The sequence below is a fragment of the Apodemus sylvaticus genome, chromosome 2 (genome assembly GCF_947179515.1).
Source record: "Apodemus sylvaticus chromosome 2, mApoSyl1.1, whole genome shotgun sequence".
NCBI lineage: Eukaryota > Metazoa > Chordata > Mammalia > Rodentia > Muridae > Apodemus > Apodemus sylvaticus.
This window is the reverse complement of record NC_067473.1, coordinates 177,620,101-177,636,970: the sequence shown is the minus strand read 5'-3', so window position 1 is coordinate 177,636,970 and position 16,870 is coordinate 177,620,101. Positions and strand designations below refer to the sequence as shown.

The window sequence follows — 16,870 nt, the reverse complement described above, 5'->3', positions numbered from 1 at the left end:
ATCCCTGCTGTATATTACTGTGAGTCTTCAAACGGCCACGAGTGTTTGCCGAGATGAGTCTTGTCACAACTAAGGCTCCTTCTGTCTTCTCACTTTCAAATGTCATCAATTTGCACTTTTTTACTTTAACGTTTAATTTAGTCCTGGTTTTATCACCATACACTGATTGGGTGCATGGGTCTTTACATGGGCCTTTTATTTCGTTATACATTTGTTAGATTATGTACTGTTGCAGTGTTCACTATTATTAATTGTGGTCGTTTGAAGAATAAATGTGCCTCGTAGGTCACGTGGCCCCCGGTTCATGATGCCGTTTGGAGAACCTTCAGAAAGTAGAGCCTGGGTGGATGGAGGGCGTACTAGGGACGGGCCTTCAGAGCCCAGAGCCCTACCCCACCTTTTACTCTCTAGCTCCCTTCCTCTTCCCCTTCGCTGCTTTGTGATTGTATGTAAATGTGATCAGCCATCTTCCTGCTCCTTGAGCATGCCACGCCTTTTGGAAACAAGGGATTCTATCCCTCCGGAGCCATAGCAAACCCTTACTATTCTTTATGTTTCTCTTGGTCCTGTATTTTATTACAGCAAAAGAAAAGTACCTTATGCACCGAATTTTAGGAAAGTTTTAGGAATATCTTAGACTTCTATAATCAGAAACAAACCTACAAGATTTTTTCCTATCTTAGACTATTTTTACTATGAATTGAACTTTGGAAATGGTTTTAGAAAAATCTAAAATATTATAAATTCCAGAACTTGTTTTTTAATGTGACAGATACACTTTTCTCTTTTCAGCTGATAAAACTACAACTGGCCAAAATGATTTTTCTTAGAAACTTTTTGTGGTTTCATGAAATGACACCTCATTCATCCCTGGCAATTTCCATGAGAAACCAGGTGCAGAAAACCCACACATACAAATTCAAGTACCTGAAAGAAACATCCAAATGAGAGAAAAATGTAAACTAACACCAATATTGAAGAAACAGATTTCGCTATGTAAACATCACGCTTGAAATGGTCTGGGAGCCCAGCAAAATAAAAGCCTCCATCTTTATACATCTTTGTTTACTTTTGGTAAATTTTATAAAAAATAATAATTGCACTAGAACTCTTCTGTAAATAAGGGAGTGTTAGATACAACAAGGAATCTATCTGGTCCCTGTATATTACAGAAGCTTTAGCTGTGCTGTGGTTTGTGAATTGACTGAAAAGTGAACTTAATTCTAGATCATAGACTGCATGTGTATGCATGTATGTGTGCACATGTGTATTTGTTTATGCATGTGCACATGTATACATGTGTGTGTATTTTCTCCTCTTTTCTTCCTTTCTCTCTCACTTGCCCTTCTCTGATGCTATAACACTGACCTAGCTATAAAGATTAAAGTGTTTTACCTGTAATAAATCTTCCCAGGGCTGGAAAGATTGCTGGGTAAAGGCACTTGTCACTAAACCTGATGATTTGAGTTAGAACCCCAAGAACCATGTGATGGGAGAAAACTCACTTGAACCGACTTGTCCTCTAAGTTTTCCTTGTGTACCCTGGCACACATATGTGTACAACATAAATAAAATGTTAATTTTGAAAAGATATATTCCTTACTATAACCTGTTCCTTGCTGAAAGTCTTATGACTTAAAAAAAATAAAATCAAAAACAAATGAATGGCATGGTTTTCCAGGGAAAAGGAAGCCTTCCTCCTTCCTTTACAGTCTCTGAAGCTGACACAGTACGGTGATGATATTCTGCTACAAACAGCAAATAAAGTAAAAGTATCCTATATAGTGATGAGCTGGTGATAACTTAGCATTTATGTGGGAAGACCACAGAGTAAGCTTGTTGGGATTCTTTCATTGTGTTTCCAAATTTAACTTTTGTATAAACGTATGACTAGCCTTTCTCCAAAGCTAGCGTTCAGTAAAAATGCTGAGAGTGTTTTAACAATTTCCAGCAGATGTAAGGAGTGGCCTGGTGATTTAAAAATGCTGATACTCTTGGAAATGTAAGAATACATTATAACAGATAGTAATTACTGAAGAGATAAATTTATTTGATATAAGGAATGTTGGGTAATTCATATTTGACATTTACTGTTATGTTTACATCAGTTCCCTATATAGCTGTTCTGAACAAAGCATTAGTGTACTGTCATTGTCAGAAGCTTTGCCAGTGGTTGCTGTACTGAGGATTCACTCATTGAGGATCTGCTGCTGTTCATTCTGTGCTCGAACCTAAGAGGTGTGCCCGTCAATGCCAGAGCACTACAGCTAACCATCAGTAGGCATCTGCTGAGCCTCTGCTCTATAATATATGAGACCTGTAGGTGAAATTAAAGAGCTTTCAAAAGCATTGTGTTGTTGTCTGGGAGTAAAGCTCAGCTGCTAGACTATTTGCCTGTCATATGCAAGGTCTTGAGTTTCATGTTCAGGATGTTATGAATGTGATTGTAGTGGGACACCCCAGTAGTCCCAGAACTAGTGAGGTGGAGGATCAGGAACCTAAGGTCTTCTTGGCTACATAGTAAGTTTACAGCCAGCCTGGCAAGCATGAGACCCTGTCTGTACTATTTCTTCTCCTCAAAAATAGCATTGGTATGTAGATAATTCAAATGTATTAAGTGATAACAATAACATTGAGAAAAGCTTTTCTGTCTGCAGTATGAAGAGATAAGAAGGATATATTTGGGCAGATGAGATGAGATTCTTTGTAGAAATATTTGATTTCATATGAAATTATTTTATTCTAGGGTGAGGGTTGTGGCATATAGATCCAGAGAAATGGGAAGACTTAAAACAGGCTCTCAAATTATAAACGAGAGGAGGTGATGCCTCAGAACAGGAGGAAGCAGTAGTGTCATAAAGTTCAGCTTCTCTTCCTTATGTGACAGGAAGACTGAAGACCGTCATCCAGAGGAACTGACATTTGCATCCAAGTTACACTGGACCCACCCTGGAAACTTAACAAAACTGAAGACTAAAACTGTACAACGTGTGTTTCAGGACTTAGACAAAAGATCTAGGCTGGAGGTAAAGTTCTGTGGGATAGATGCTGTCTTTCCTTATGTTATATAATGTATCACACTAAAGTTGCTGAAAATGACAGGCATACCACCCAGCCATGTCAAGTCTCTAGAAATAACAGTTATACGTTTCCTGAGTGCCCCTTGTCTCATAAGTTCTAGATATGGACCCAAAGACATTGGAGACACAGAAATACCAACAGATTCTGACCATAAAACAAAAGAAAAACAAACAAACTATTCTCTTTACCCCCAATACCAAATGAAATAAAATATTTTTAAAACGAAATCAAAATCAATCTCTTCTAGCCAAATATTTTTAGAAGAACTAATGATTTCAATTCTACTTGCACACCAAGACATCGAATCTTACTAGGCTGCAAGGCGACACCTTTATCTCTCAGAAGGCTGCTATCACTGGGCACCAGTATAAGGATACACATGTTGGCCAATGGAATAGAATTTGCAACCGTGAAACATACCTATCCAATTGACAACAGTTGGAAAATTGTTTCTTGATGATATTATGAAAGCAATCCAAAGGACAAAAGGTATCCTTTGGATACAATTGGGTATCCATAGACATACATATAAACTCTGATCTAAACTTCATACTTAAAAACAAAAACAAACTAAAAGTATAAAGCACAAAGCTATAAAACTGTCATAAAAAGTAAGAGAAAGTTTTGGGACTGAGGGCTAGGCACATCATTTCTGAAATTAAGCATGCTATTAACATTGGCAAAAAACAATGTGAAAAGGATCCAAAGACATTCAAAAGTCTGGGAAATGATCATTGAAGGTGATATAGACAATAAACAATTAGCATGAAGAATATGAACGCATGCTCAAATTTTAATAGTTTAAAAAAATCAAATGGTATGATTAGAAAACAAAGATATTAAGAGGCATTTCATGACCAAGTATATGAAGATAATCAATAAACACATTATTTTCTGTATGCAAATGAAACCTACAAACAGGACACTTAACCATATGAGTCAGAAATGAGAAGAACCTGGAGAAAGCGAATTGCTCACACTGTCTGGTAGAAGCGTGTGTCATCATTTTGGCACATTATTTTTATTTCTGAAAAACTATTTGTCTTCAGCTTCTTGAAATCAACAGCAATATGCAGCCACCTGTAACCCAAGGTTTACAGCCTTGGCCATTTACCTGAGAAAGGAAAGCCTGGATTCACAAACTCCCTACATGAGCTGTTCACAGTAGCTTTATACCTAGTAGTCAAAGGCCTTGAGGGATCTGGATGTCCTTCAACAGATGAATGGCTGAGCAGACTGCGCTACACTCAGAGTGTGGAATGTTATTTGTCAATCTAAAGGCACAGCTTTGAAAACAACAGCTTGGATTGACTCTCCAGAGAATCAGAGTACAGTTAAAAAAAGTATAAATAAAAATAAAACAGACAGCACATTTCAGATAATTCTATTTATATAACATTCTAGACATCCTAAAACTGTAGAAATGGTGAATGGATGGAGGATTGTCCTGAGATAAGGAAGAAGTAGAGTCAGGGTCTAGAGGTAACCAGGTACATCTTGACTGTGTTACCTTTAGTACCTTGTGACAAATTATAATTCTACAAGATGCTACCATTGGTAAAACTGAATGTATATGCAAGTTCTTCTCTTTGTCTTGTTTATTATAATCATATGTAAATCTCCAACTATGTCAAAAGATGTTATTAACCTTTTTATTGAATTACCTGGATGTAGATTAAAACAGTTTTATAAGATGTGTAGAAAAACAAGACAAGAGGGAGTCTTAGAGAAGCAGATATTTGATGGGTTAGGAGAAAGAATTCATTCTGGAGTAGACCCTGAGAGAGCCGTGCAGAAGGCTGCAGAAGGGGGATTTCTGAGGCAGTGTGATGCCTTCAAGAAGGCAGCAGAAGAGTTAATACTGTTGACTGAAGGGACCCATGTGGGCACAAGACCAAGTTCTCAGTCTAAGGAGATTTATTTGCACCAGACAGGAAAAGGACAGTGAATAAGCGAAAGACAAGGGATGGAGTGAGAAGGGGAAGGGGGCAAGGGAGAGGGGAGAGGGGAATTTGTCCCAGGGAAGGGGCAAGATAGGACTGCCTCTGGATAGAGAGTGGATAGCCACAATGTGGTCTATAGGCAAATATCAGTCTATAAAGGTAAAGGGGAAACCCTGGTTTAGGATGAGTTGGTTCATTTTGATTGGTCATGTTAATTAGGTAAGCCACAGGGGGCTTTTGATTTCTGGACTTTAATACTTTGATAGCTGGACCTTGGTGGTCAGCCTCTGCAGAATGAAGTGGCCAAATAAGGCCAAATAAGCCCTTTTGGGGGCTAGCTTTATGAATTTAGGAATATCCGATAGTTTTTTTTTTTTAGCAAGACAGAGGGAAGAGAAGGGCAGGGCCTGCAGAACCAGGTTTGCTATGCTCCAGCTGCCCAGAGCCCCTTCACTGAGACCTTCTGATAAACCAGGGAAAAAGGAAAATGAGTACTATCAAAGCCAGTACAGGTTCTATCAAATGATAAAGAATAAACTCCATTTGATAAACTCACTAAATGAATAGTAAGGTGAAGAATTCACAGGAAGCGTTTCCAGAAGGGAAGCTAAACCTAACATGAAGCCTGCAGGCCGTGGAGAGGTTATTTGACCTTTGAGGACTCAGCTTACCTAAAATGTTGATTTGAGTAACAGTGGACAAATGTGCAAGGAAAACATGGTTGCTGAGACTACAATGGTTTTCACAAGGGGAGAGGTCAAAGGCGCTGAGACATTCGTTTAGGAAGGAAAAAGTTGAGGCCGTGATGTGAGGGAGTGCGGCCAATTTCCAGTCCACAGTAGAGCACTCTCTGTTGGGGTGGACTTACATTCCCAGTGCAGTGCGGGGAGGAGTTGGTCTTCTCGTTAGAGTACTGCAGATGAGAGCACACACACACACACACACACACACACACACACACACACGTGCTGCAGAGTGAAAAAGCAAGGTGGCCATGGGATTGCAGCATCACTGAGTGACAGGAGGCGGTGAGCGCTGGCTGTGCAGTGTGCATCCAACCCATTCTGTGACTCTCTCTCTCTCTCTCTCTCTCTCTCTCTCTCTCTCTCTCTCTCTCTCTCTCTCTCTCTCTCCTCTTTTCCCCCCTTCCTTTCTCCCTCCCTCCATGTGTGTGTGTGTGTGTAGATTGGAAAACGATATTGGGGTCCAGCTTATGATTCTTTACGTTGTTCCTTTAGCAAAGAGTTTTTTCACTGAACTTAAAGGCACCAGGCAAACAGGCAGCTCCAGAGACATTCCTATCTATGCTCCTCACAGTGCTGGGAGTCTACACACACACACACACACACACACACACACACACACACACACACAAGGCCATACTTGGCTTCAGAAGGAAGTCCTACAGATTTGATCTCAGGTCTTCAGTAAATAGCCATTTCCAAAATCCATTTACCCTTTAAAAATTTTTAAATGTCCTTTTTTGTTTGTTTGTTTAATTTGAGTGCATGTCTGGGTCTTAGTCAGGATTTTTATTCCTGCATAAAACATCATGACTCAGATGCAAGTTGGGGAAGGAAGGGTTTATTCAGCTTACAGTTCTGCATTGCTGTTCATCACCAAAGGAAGTCAGGACTGAAACTCAAGCAGGTCAGGAAGCAGGAGCTGATGCTGAGGCCATGGAGGGATGTTTCTTACTGGCTTGCTTCTCCTGGCTTGCTCAGCCTGCTCTCTTATAGAACCCAAGACTACCAGCCCAGGGATGGCACCACCCACAATGGGCCCTCTCAATTGATCTTGATCATCAATTGAGAAAATGCCTAACAAATGGATCTTAAGGAGGCATTTCCGCAACTGAAGCTTCTTTCTCTGTGATAAGTCCAGCTTGTGTCACATTGACACACAAAACCAGCCGGTATAGTCTTCATTTGTGTATGTGTGTGTGTCAACCTCGGAATAATTACTCAGCTGTTCTTTAATTTTAAGCCATTCTCATTAAGGGTAACTGGCAAAGAATGTGTAGGATCATTAGTCTCATTTTCTACTATTATTTTATTAGATTTTACTAATTATAATTATTAATGCCATGCTTCAATGCTGCCTTGGTGCTTTGGACTGAAATATAGATTCAACAACATGGCATACCTGATTGTTATTAAAATCTTTTTTATGAATTTTGAATGTGCTTGTCTTCAAGAAATACCATGGTAACAGTAGCATTATCCCTTGCGGTGCGATAGCTCCAGTTGTAAATTGGGAGTTAAGGGATGGATGAAGCATGCTGATGATGGTAGCAATGAAGTCTGACGACATGAGGTGCTGTATCCTTAAACTTGGGCTTCTGCTTGCTGAAATTCCCTTCACATACAGATGCACAGATTCAGAAAATACACGGCTCCCATTTTTATTGAACACCAAATACACATGCATGCGCACACACATTGAGAATTACGTCATGGCATGTATGTGGAGGTCAAAGGACAACTTGCAGATGTCAGTTTTCTCCATGTGATCCCTGAGATGAAAACTCAGGCTGTCAGGCTTGACAGCACACCCCTTCCCACTGATCCATCTCGCTAGCCCTTTAGGGGGCTTCCCTTTCAAAGACTGCAAACGTGGATTATTTTAGGCACAAGAATTCCAGAAGCACCTTTCCCAACGGTAAGTCATGTGGTCTAGATAATACTGCTGGGCTTCACTCCAATGACTTAGGGTGGTCTCTAGTCATTCACAAGTCTACAGACAGGAGTAGGCCCTGATGTTTAAGTCACATATCTTAGGAGTTATTATTTATTCACATTTAGTATTTTATTAAATAATAAAATCAGTGTAAAGTCCTGCCTGCTTTGCTTTAAAAAAATAATATACCCATATCAAAGAGCGTAACCCTGACTACTGCCATGTTTAGCCTTAGCTTTTACATTTTTCTCAGTTCTGAAAGCTTGTAAGATGTCTGATTTTAGGTTTTAAATGTATGAGTTTAATATTGTGAATTGTGGTGAATAGGGCACTAACTAACTGTGGCAGGAGTGAAAAAGTTGTGCTGGGATTGGTGAGATTTGGTAGCTTCACGGCAACATCCAATGGTTATGTTGCCACTGACTGTCACCCATTCTTACACACTCTAACAACCAAGACTATTCTCTGCCTTCATGTGCAAAACCAAAGGTAACAGTACTCGCCTTAGGTGTTTTTGTCTCAACTCATGAAGCTATCATGTGTCAGATATGAATGAAGCTTTCAAGGCTGTCTTTGACTGTTTTCCCAGGATACAGGCTCACGTTCCGTGATCTAGGATCCACTACAGAACACATGCTTTGTGCCTGTATCAAAGCCACAACAATCAGGAGAGAGCTGCAGGCTTCAATACTAGTGATGGAGGTGAGAATATAGAGTTGATGGAAAAACCAGGCTCCAACATGGACTTTCGACCATCAAAGTGTGTCTGCTGTGATCTATGAGCAGTGCAGTGTTACCTCCTTTAGTGGAGAGACTGATAAGAATCAGTAAATGGAAGCACAGAGTCTTTAGTCTCAGGATTGAAAGATTTGAGTGTCTGAGTGATATACTTGGTACTTGTACTGAAATTCTGGACTAGGTAACTCGATACACTTTGTCACTATTATCAAGATTATTTTTTATTACTTCTGTGAAGTTGAAATGTTTGGGTCGTGAAGAGATACCATAGGAACGATAAGATATGTCATTTTAAAGATGTCGTCTGAAAGCTGTGCACTTCCCTAACCACAAATGGCATCATTAGCATGGGCACAAATGGTTTCCGTGCCCTTGGGATGCTTAAACCTACCTTTCCTTGATATCACAAATGACCTACATTCCAGAAAGCACATTTTGCTGCCCGATAGAAAGAACGCAACTCTCTTGTCTAATATCCTTGAGTTAATTGGGATGGCAAATCTGGAGTCTCCATTGAGTAGGTTAGAACTCTGTGTAATTAGGCAGCTCGGGAAGCCACACATGAACAATATAACCACAGTGTCAACGTGAGCACGCTATTACAGAATGAGCTCGGAACCCCACGAGATCACCACGCTCTAAGCAATTATCAGCAGAGGAGCACTTCAGTAATAATTTTTTAAATGCAAAATGTTTCCCCTCCTGTCCTGACTCTTGTACAAGCATTGTAAGTCCTCAGTCTCCTGGAAGTCCCTGATCTTTAACTGTTTAATAACTTTAGATTCAGGAGCTCCCTTAAGACTCAGGCATATCCTGTCTTTTTGTTAGAAGAGGGGTACACAAAGTAGCAACCTCTTCAAAACAGGCCCTCTCAATGTGTCCATGACCTGCATTTGTGGTGAGCCAGGGTTTCATGAGGGCCAGGGGACAGGATGGATCTTCACAATTGCTGTATGTTTTCCTTTGAGTCATAGATAAGGAAAGTGCACAGCTGTGATTTCCATGGACTTCTGGAACTTGCTAGGAACCAGAATTAGTCTAGCTATGAGGTCACGTTCATTAATATCCTAATGCACCAGTGAAAGTTTGAAGTAGGAGGGTCTAAAAGATCAAAAGGAAAAAAACGGAGATGAACCCAAGTTCCTCCTGAGAGCATTTCTATCATTTGTAGTTGTAGTCTACAAGAAATAAGACAGTATTTCCTACTAAGCTCAGCATGGAGTTGTTCATCTTGAATGAGATACAAGGCATTTTATCCTCCCTTCCTCTCCCTCTCCCTCCCCTTCCTCCCTGCCTTCCTATGCTGGGTATTGGACGCATGCTATACACATAGTCTACCATGGCACTACATCCGCAGCTCCAGCTGAAGTTCTGTACTAAGCTTACTTTAGAGGCACACTTGTAGACTTAGAATCAGGGCTAAAGGAGGTTGACAGTGAGAGGCATTGAATCTCAGACAGACAAAGAAGGTAGTGCAGGTGATAGGTGCAGCTTGCAGAAGGCAGAAGGCGGGGCAGTCACTGCTTACGTCACTCTCCTGTCTCTTCTATTTGTCCTCAAACTTTTCTCAGTCAACCCATGTCTTTGTTTTTGTTTGTTTGTTTTTAACTGAAAACCTACAGAATTTTCTCCTTAAAGAAAATTAATTTATGAGTTTATACTCCTTGGCAAATTCCGTGATATAATTATTCCCATTATGGTTCATTTCTAGCCAGTGATTAGTGATGTCATCAGGGACATTGTTGAGAAGGACCTAGAATGGGTCTTGTAAGCCAGGATGACATGTTCCCCAAATGACCCCACAGGTTAGGAAAGACTTACTGGAATACGTTACCACCCATGTAATATATTTACATATATCAAATTGCTTAATCTTCAGACAAAAGTCCACATTATAGATGAGAAAACTGAGGTACAGAAAGGGAACTTACTAAAGAGTGTATGTAAAGTATGTTATTGCTCTAGAATTTAACACTTTATTTTATACACACACGTACACACACACACACACTTACAAATACCTGAACACAATCACACACATGTACCCAAACAAACACAGACACACAGTCATACACAAGCACACACACCCCCAGTACACATACACTCGTGAGCAGGACTCATAAGTCCTGGTAGTTTTCCCTTTTAACAGTGAGTGCTGGTCCCTTTAGATCAGCTCCCTGTAAAGTCCCTACCTTGGGAATGCAAGGTTAATGATATAAGGCTTTTCTGCAGTTTAGAAACTGGAATTGCTAGGCACTCACAGAGGACACCCATGAGAAAAAATTCACAATGTTGGACACTAATTATTTTAGTGAATAAAACATGGGATAATGTGGGTCTTATAAAAAAATTAACCAAAATTATTTAGAAAGGAAGCAACAAGGAAGACTTTTTTTTTTCTGCACCTTTAGTACCTTGGGCAGGCAGGTGGCGGACCTGGAATCTGCTGTCCCAAGCACCTGGTGCAGTCACTGAACAAAAAACAGAGAAACAAAAACAAAACAAAAAAGTCCCCAAGGCTCTCACCATTCTTAGAGTAAAGGCTAGCTCACAGACCACCTCAGAGAAGGTTGTTGAAGGAAAAGAGGAAAAAAATGTAAGAGTCGGAAAATACGGAGAAAAGACGAGGAAAACCATCTTCAGGGTAGGACACAGCCATTGCAAACATGATCTCATAGCGACAATTACCTGTACTAGACCTGCATAAGACTTCATGCCTATCCAAAGTCATCATGGACTGGGAGGAGCTCATGGAGACCTACGCCTTTATTCTAATTTCTGTTGCTGTGGTAACACTATGCCCAAAAGTTACTTGGGGAGAAAGTTTATTTTAGTTTATACTTTCAGGTCATAATCTGTGTAAACCACAAAAGAAAGCTGTCTACTGGCTAGCTCTCTCTAATTAATGTTTAGATATCTGTCTGTCTGTCTGTCTGTCTCTGTCTCTGTCTCTCTCTCTCTCTCTCTCTCTCTCTCTCTCTCTCTCTCACACACACACACACACACACACACACACACACACACCCCAGAACCACCTGTTCAGGGTTACATCACCCACAATGCACTGGGCCCTCCTTCACCAATTAGCAATCAGGAAAGTGTCCACAGACAAGCCACTGGGCATTTGCTAAGCTGAGGTTCTTCTTTCTTAGGTGACTTTAGTTTGCATCAAGTTGATGACAAAAACTAACCAGTATATAACTAACCCTCCACAATGAACTACTGGTAACTGATGGATTCTAGGGAAGGGACAGTCATGGTCTGCAGTACTGTGCCAGATATTGAGGTCACAGGACTCAAATGGATAATTTCAATAATGTGGCCACACTATTGTGTCACAAAACAAAGCAAAAATGGATGAAGGCTGGAAAGAAACCTATAGGGAGGCCTGGGCAGGGCTGACAGAATGAGAGGGTATAAGAGGGGGTGGGCAGTGAGACTAAACAGAATGGATTCTAGCCAAGTTTGAAAGTGTCAAAGAACAAATCTAATCAATAAACACATGTAGGAAAGACAGACAGAATGACTGTTACGTAGCATTGTCAGAGTGGAAGTCCATATTCACTGGCAACAGAACAGTAGATAAGGGGTGGACACACTAGAGCCTGAGTTTATTACTGCGGTCTCTCTCACATGATGAAGAAGTAACTACATAGACAATATTACAAAGAACTGACTGAAGATGTGATTGTGGGTGCATGATTTCATAATCACTTATATTTATGACTTTGTCAGAGGATATGGAGAAACAAAAATTAAGCAATACTTCAAAAGAAAATCCAATTGGCTTTAGGAAGCTGGGAAGTTCCTCCTCATTTCCATTGTAGGGATTAGGCAAGTAGTCTCCAGAATCCTTAAGCAATCTTGGGGCTGTGATGCCCTTTGATTTAATCTGCCAGTGTCAATCCTTTTTTAATCTCCCAATTACATTGATTAAAGGGAGCACTTGTTTGTGTATAGGCTGTGAAAGCCTCATCTTGCTCTTTGTAGCAGAGCTGCATTTGTTTTCTCAGAAGGCAGAAATGTCAGCTGCAGGGTCAGCTCCAGCAAGAGGTTGAGAGTCCTGTGCTCCCAGCAGTCCCAGGGCAGGCGAATGTTCTATTTTCTTTGCATCCCTGGACTTCTGCCCCCATGCTGCATCGGCATGGGCTGCTCATCGACACAACCTCTGTCTTCTCTGAAAAGTCACTTGAAAGCAGCACACCTGTGCCAGGCCAGGTTCGCCCCAGATATTTGCTTTGTATTTCCTACGAGTCCTTATTTTCTTCCACCACGTCTTTGTTGACTAGTTTAATATCACTTTTAGTGACTTTTCTCATTACCTTGACCAAATACCTGGAGAAGTTTATTTTAACGTGCAGTAGGAAGGAATACAGCCGAGACTCAAACATGATGGCCAGAGTGTAAGATTGTGTAGTATCCTTCTACAGGCAGGAAGTGGAGACAGAGAGCAGATAGGACAGTGGAGAGGGACCAAAAAATCTTAACCATCAACACTGCCATGACCCATTTCATTTAGTCCCGCGTCATCTCCGGAAAGTCCCAGAACCTTCTAAATAAGAGCCATCAGCTGTAGCTCGAGATTGGAGGCCCTTTGCTCTCCAACCACAACAATGAAGGAAGAAGCCAGCGTTGTACAGCTGTTTACCCTTCTATGCATAGTGCCTTGACTGGTGGCCACACACTAAACATCTGAGGAATGGTTCAAGGCTAAGTCAGGTTGAAGAGTTGGCTAACTGTATTATGGTTAAGATACAGGTGGTTATCCCCTTCAGGCAATATACCAGATGGATCAAGACCATCAAGTCATGTATAATTTCCCAAAGTTTATGAGAAAACAAAAATATTAATGGAAACAATTAGTCAGAATAGATTTAGTAGCCCATGGAGGAAAGCCAGTTTAGTTTCTTAACATCTTGAAGAAGTTCTCTTCTGTTAATAATTTACTGAAAAAAATCTTTTCTTCCATTTATTAGACTTATAATCATACTTATGTTACCCTGGTGGATTTGACACAAGTTATTTGCTAGGCTCCTTTTCCATTACATGCTAGATATTATTTAGGGCATTGCTTAATTACTGTAATAAATGCTTGTGTACTGACCTTTTTATACCGCCAAATGTTTGTGCATGACCCAAGAATTTTCCAAAGTCAATATGAAACATGTGGCCTGACTTTGTCAGCATGATATTGTCATTATGTCGGTCACAGACTCCCAAGATGAATGTCACCACACACCAGCCAGCACAAGAGTAAAAAAAGTTCCTCAAGGCCTGTCAGTTGAACAACAACGACAGAACATGACAATAGTAAAGAGAAAAAAGCATCTATTACCAACTATCTATTTCTATTACTTTTATTTTATTTGTCTATCCATCTACCTATCTATTACAGATTCTTATTTCTAGTACCTATCATTCTACATGCATATACATATATAGATATACATATATATATATACATATATGGATATATATTCATGTATGTACTATCTATCAGAGATCTAATCTATCTTTCAACTATCTATTATCATCTTCATCATCATATCAGTTTCTATCATCTATCAGTCTTACATTCTACAAGCCACTTAACAACAGCAGAGGAAAAGTCAGGGCATAACAGGAGAAATTTAAGCACAGAGGCTTATTTAAAAACCTTGAAGATTGTGTGCAAATAGGAAGGATCTACTGGAAGGAGTCGGTTTCAGTAGGCCTCATCTCTGGAGTGTGGATTCTGCAAGAGGGATATCTGAGTGAAGAAATTCTTGCTCAGAGCCAACAACTTCACCCAAAGGAAAAGAACATGTAGAGATTTTCTTCTAGTTAACATGCCAGTTAAAGCAAGTCATTCTCACGTGGCTGATGAATGAGGGAATTAGAACTCAAGGTGGATTTAATTTACTTTCCCATAAATCAAAATCTTCAACGGACCAGAGCATATTCTTATTTAACTATATTACTTAAAATTAGTTCCAGAAGAACAAACCTTTTCATAATCTTCCTTTAAGTGGTTGTGCTGACTGAACCACTTCTTGATGGTGTTTTCTTTCAGCGGTCCTATCAGCCCAGAGTGCAGATGGATCTTGGCAAGTGTTACAGCATCAGGCACCATCTCTATGAATCCTGGATGGGATAATAGTTGAGAAAGATTAAGGGAACCAACCTTGCTTCCCAGAATGAGGAACATTTAGCCTGTTTTCCTCACTGTGGGCGCTAACAATGGTTGTCAGAACTTCTTGCTTCTTTCCTCTCATGTCATCCTTGTAGATACCTTGTGCAGAGGGCTCCTGATCATCCCTCCTAAGTCTAATCAATCTGAATACATTAGGTTTACATCAGACCTATCAGAAGCAGCTTAATGTTTTTCTAGAACTATGGTAGAGAGCCACTGTAGGTGGTCTCATTGGAGCTCCCACTAGAAAAACATGCTGACTGTCACATATATGGGGGTGAGGGGTCATGAACCTTTACAGGAGGATGTTCACATTTAAATAGCAAATGCGTTTTTTGCCTTCGGTGAACAAAATACAATTCCCTCAATAAACATGTCAAATAAATAAAAAAAAAAATCTCTATTCATGGTGCCGAGAAATGGTTCATTCATAAAGGGCTTAAAAACCTGGGAAGTGAAGTTCAAATCTCCATGCAAATATATGGGTCCCATATAGTGATATGCCTATAAATGCCAGCCTTCAAAGGGTGATTAAAAAGCAAGATAGGTAGCCAGACTCCCATATCTGAAAGCTCTGGATTCAGCAAGAGGTTCCTTTTTTTCTCTTCTTCCTCCTCTTTCTTCTCCAAACTTAATAGGTCCAGTTAGTGCTACTTATATGTGCCTGGATTTGGAGCCATCCATGGGGACATGGAAATCCTACCAGTGGCCACACTCTTAAAAAAAACATCACTGCCAATAGTTCTATAGTAAGGATGGGGCTTGGGCAAATCATGTCCAGTCTGTGCTTGAGTTTTAACTGGTGTGATAGTTAAGAGCATGTGCTCAAAGGCCACGTCAGATCCAGAGGACTGGAGGATATGAGGGGAGTTAGAGGAGATAAAAAGGGAGTAGACATCATCATATTTCACTATTTTCACATAAAATATCTCTGGAACTATGAGGAATAAAAGACCATTCCTCAATCTATAGAGTGTAGAGTGGAATGGAAGCTACCCCACTTCAGCATTTAGCTTTCACGTGCATGTTCATACATATTCATTTGCACCAATATGCAAAAACATGGATACACACTTGAGTACACACACCCACATACACACATATAAATTTTATAGATATAATTCTTTTTGGGTTAATAAAAGTACGACCATTAAGTGTTAGATTTCTGAGGGTGGACAGAAGACATGGGGGGAGCCACACGCACTTTCTGTACCAGACACCACTAAATAGAAGCTGTAATAACGATTTTATTTAAAAGGGAGCCCCTATCGATCGCACTTAGGAGGACCTTTGCCTCCACAGTCATTCATCCATCAAGGCTTTTTATTGTGCTCATAAGGTTGTTAACATGTAAATATTTTCAAGACCTTTGATTTTTAGTCTATACAGGATAACAGTTTAAATAGTATTTCAACCTCTCCCAAGATGAATATCCCCCAAAGAACTCTCCAGCCCCTGCTTTATAAATAAAATCACTAATATAAATCAAAATCTAGGCTTTCTGATGTTTGCAATACTCAAAATAGTTAAGGGTTGCACAATCTAATGCTCAGAATGAAGGGAACCAGGAAAATTCTATGACCACAGAGAGGGAATAATAAAACTGAATGCCTTTTGAACAACAGATATTCAATAAGCCCTGAAATGTAATGGAAATGCAACCTTGTCTTCTGAAAACATTTGTTTTATTCTCTATTTTTGTTGAAGGCGTATTCTGTCAATAATTCCCTCTATAAATCTTGCCATCACAGAAAGATGTTGGTACACAGAGGGGAAAATAGCTTGTCCTCTGCAGATTGTCACTTTGGGAAAGTCTACAGTTGTTTCTTCTGAATCTCCTGATTAACACTGAAAGATTTCGCCTGGGTTGCACGCTGTGATAACAAACAGACACGGGTAGATGGAACTGAAGCGTTCCGCTGGGACTCAGCCTTTATTCAATTTCTAAGGCACAGGTGATTTGTAAGAGGTTAGAAGCCCAGCCTGGCTGGTTTCATTCTAACTTTTCTAGCAAGTTAGGATGTGGAAGAATTATGTTCCTTCTGTGAGACTAGGAAAGGTAGAATTCAAGAAAGAATAATTCCGATGTAGTAGGAAACCAAGGCTGGTCTTAAGAAATTGGAAAGTGTTTGGGAGCCATTGGGCTTGGAGCAAGGGGCCCCTACTGTTAGAACAAATGTAGCTTGTCTCTGATCTACAATGGTTCCTTCTAAGTCATCTGGGGTGGAGGGAATTTTGTCTGTGTTTAGCAGATGAC

General features: G+C 40.2%; 1 protein-coding gene across 3 annotated transcripts in view; it reads right to left on the bottom strand.

Annotated features, from left to right (window-relative positions):
* Nucleotides 1-16,870, bottom strand: part of Pik3c2g (phosphatidylinositol-4-phosphate 3-kinase catalytic subunit type 2 gamma) — a 311,639-nt gene that overhangs the window by 93,667 nt on the left and 201,102 nt on the right. For all 3 annotated transcript variants that reach the window (XM_052172749.1, XM_052172750.1, XM_052172751.1), the window contains 2 exons: nucleotides 14,428-14,564; nucleotides 13,546-13,715 (listed from right to left, as the gene is read on the bottom strand). In XM_052172749.1, coding sequence (XP_052028709.1) covers nucleotides 13,546-13,715; nucleotides 14,428-14,564 — 307 coding nt within the window. The remainder of the gene's footprint in view (nucleotides 1-13,545; nucleotides 13,716-14,427; nucleotides 14,565-16,870) is intronic.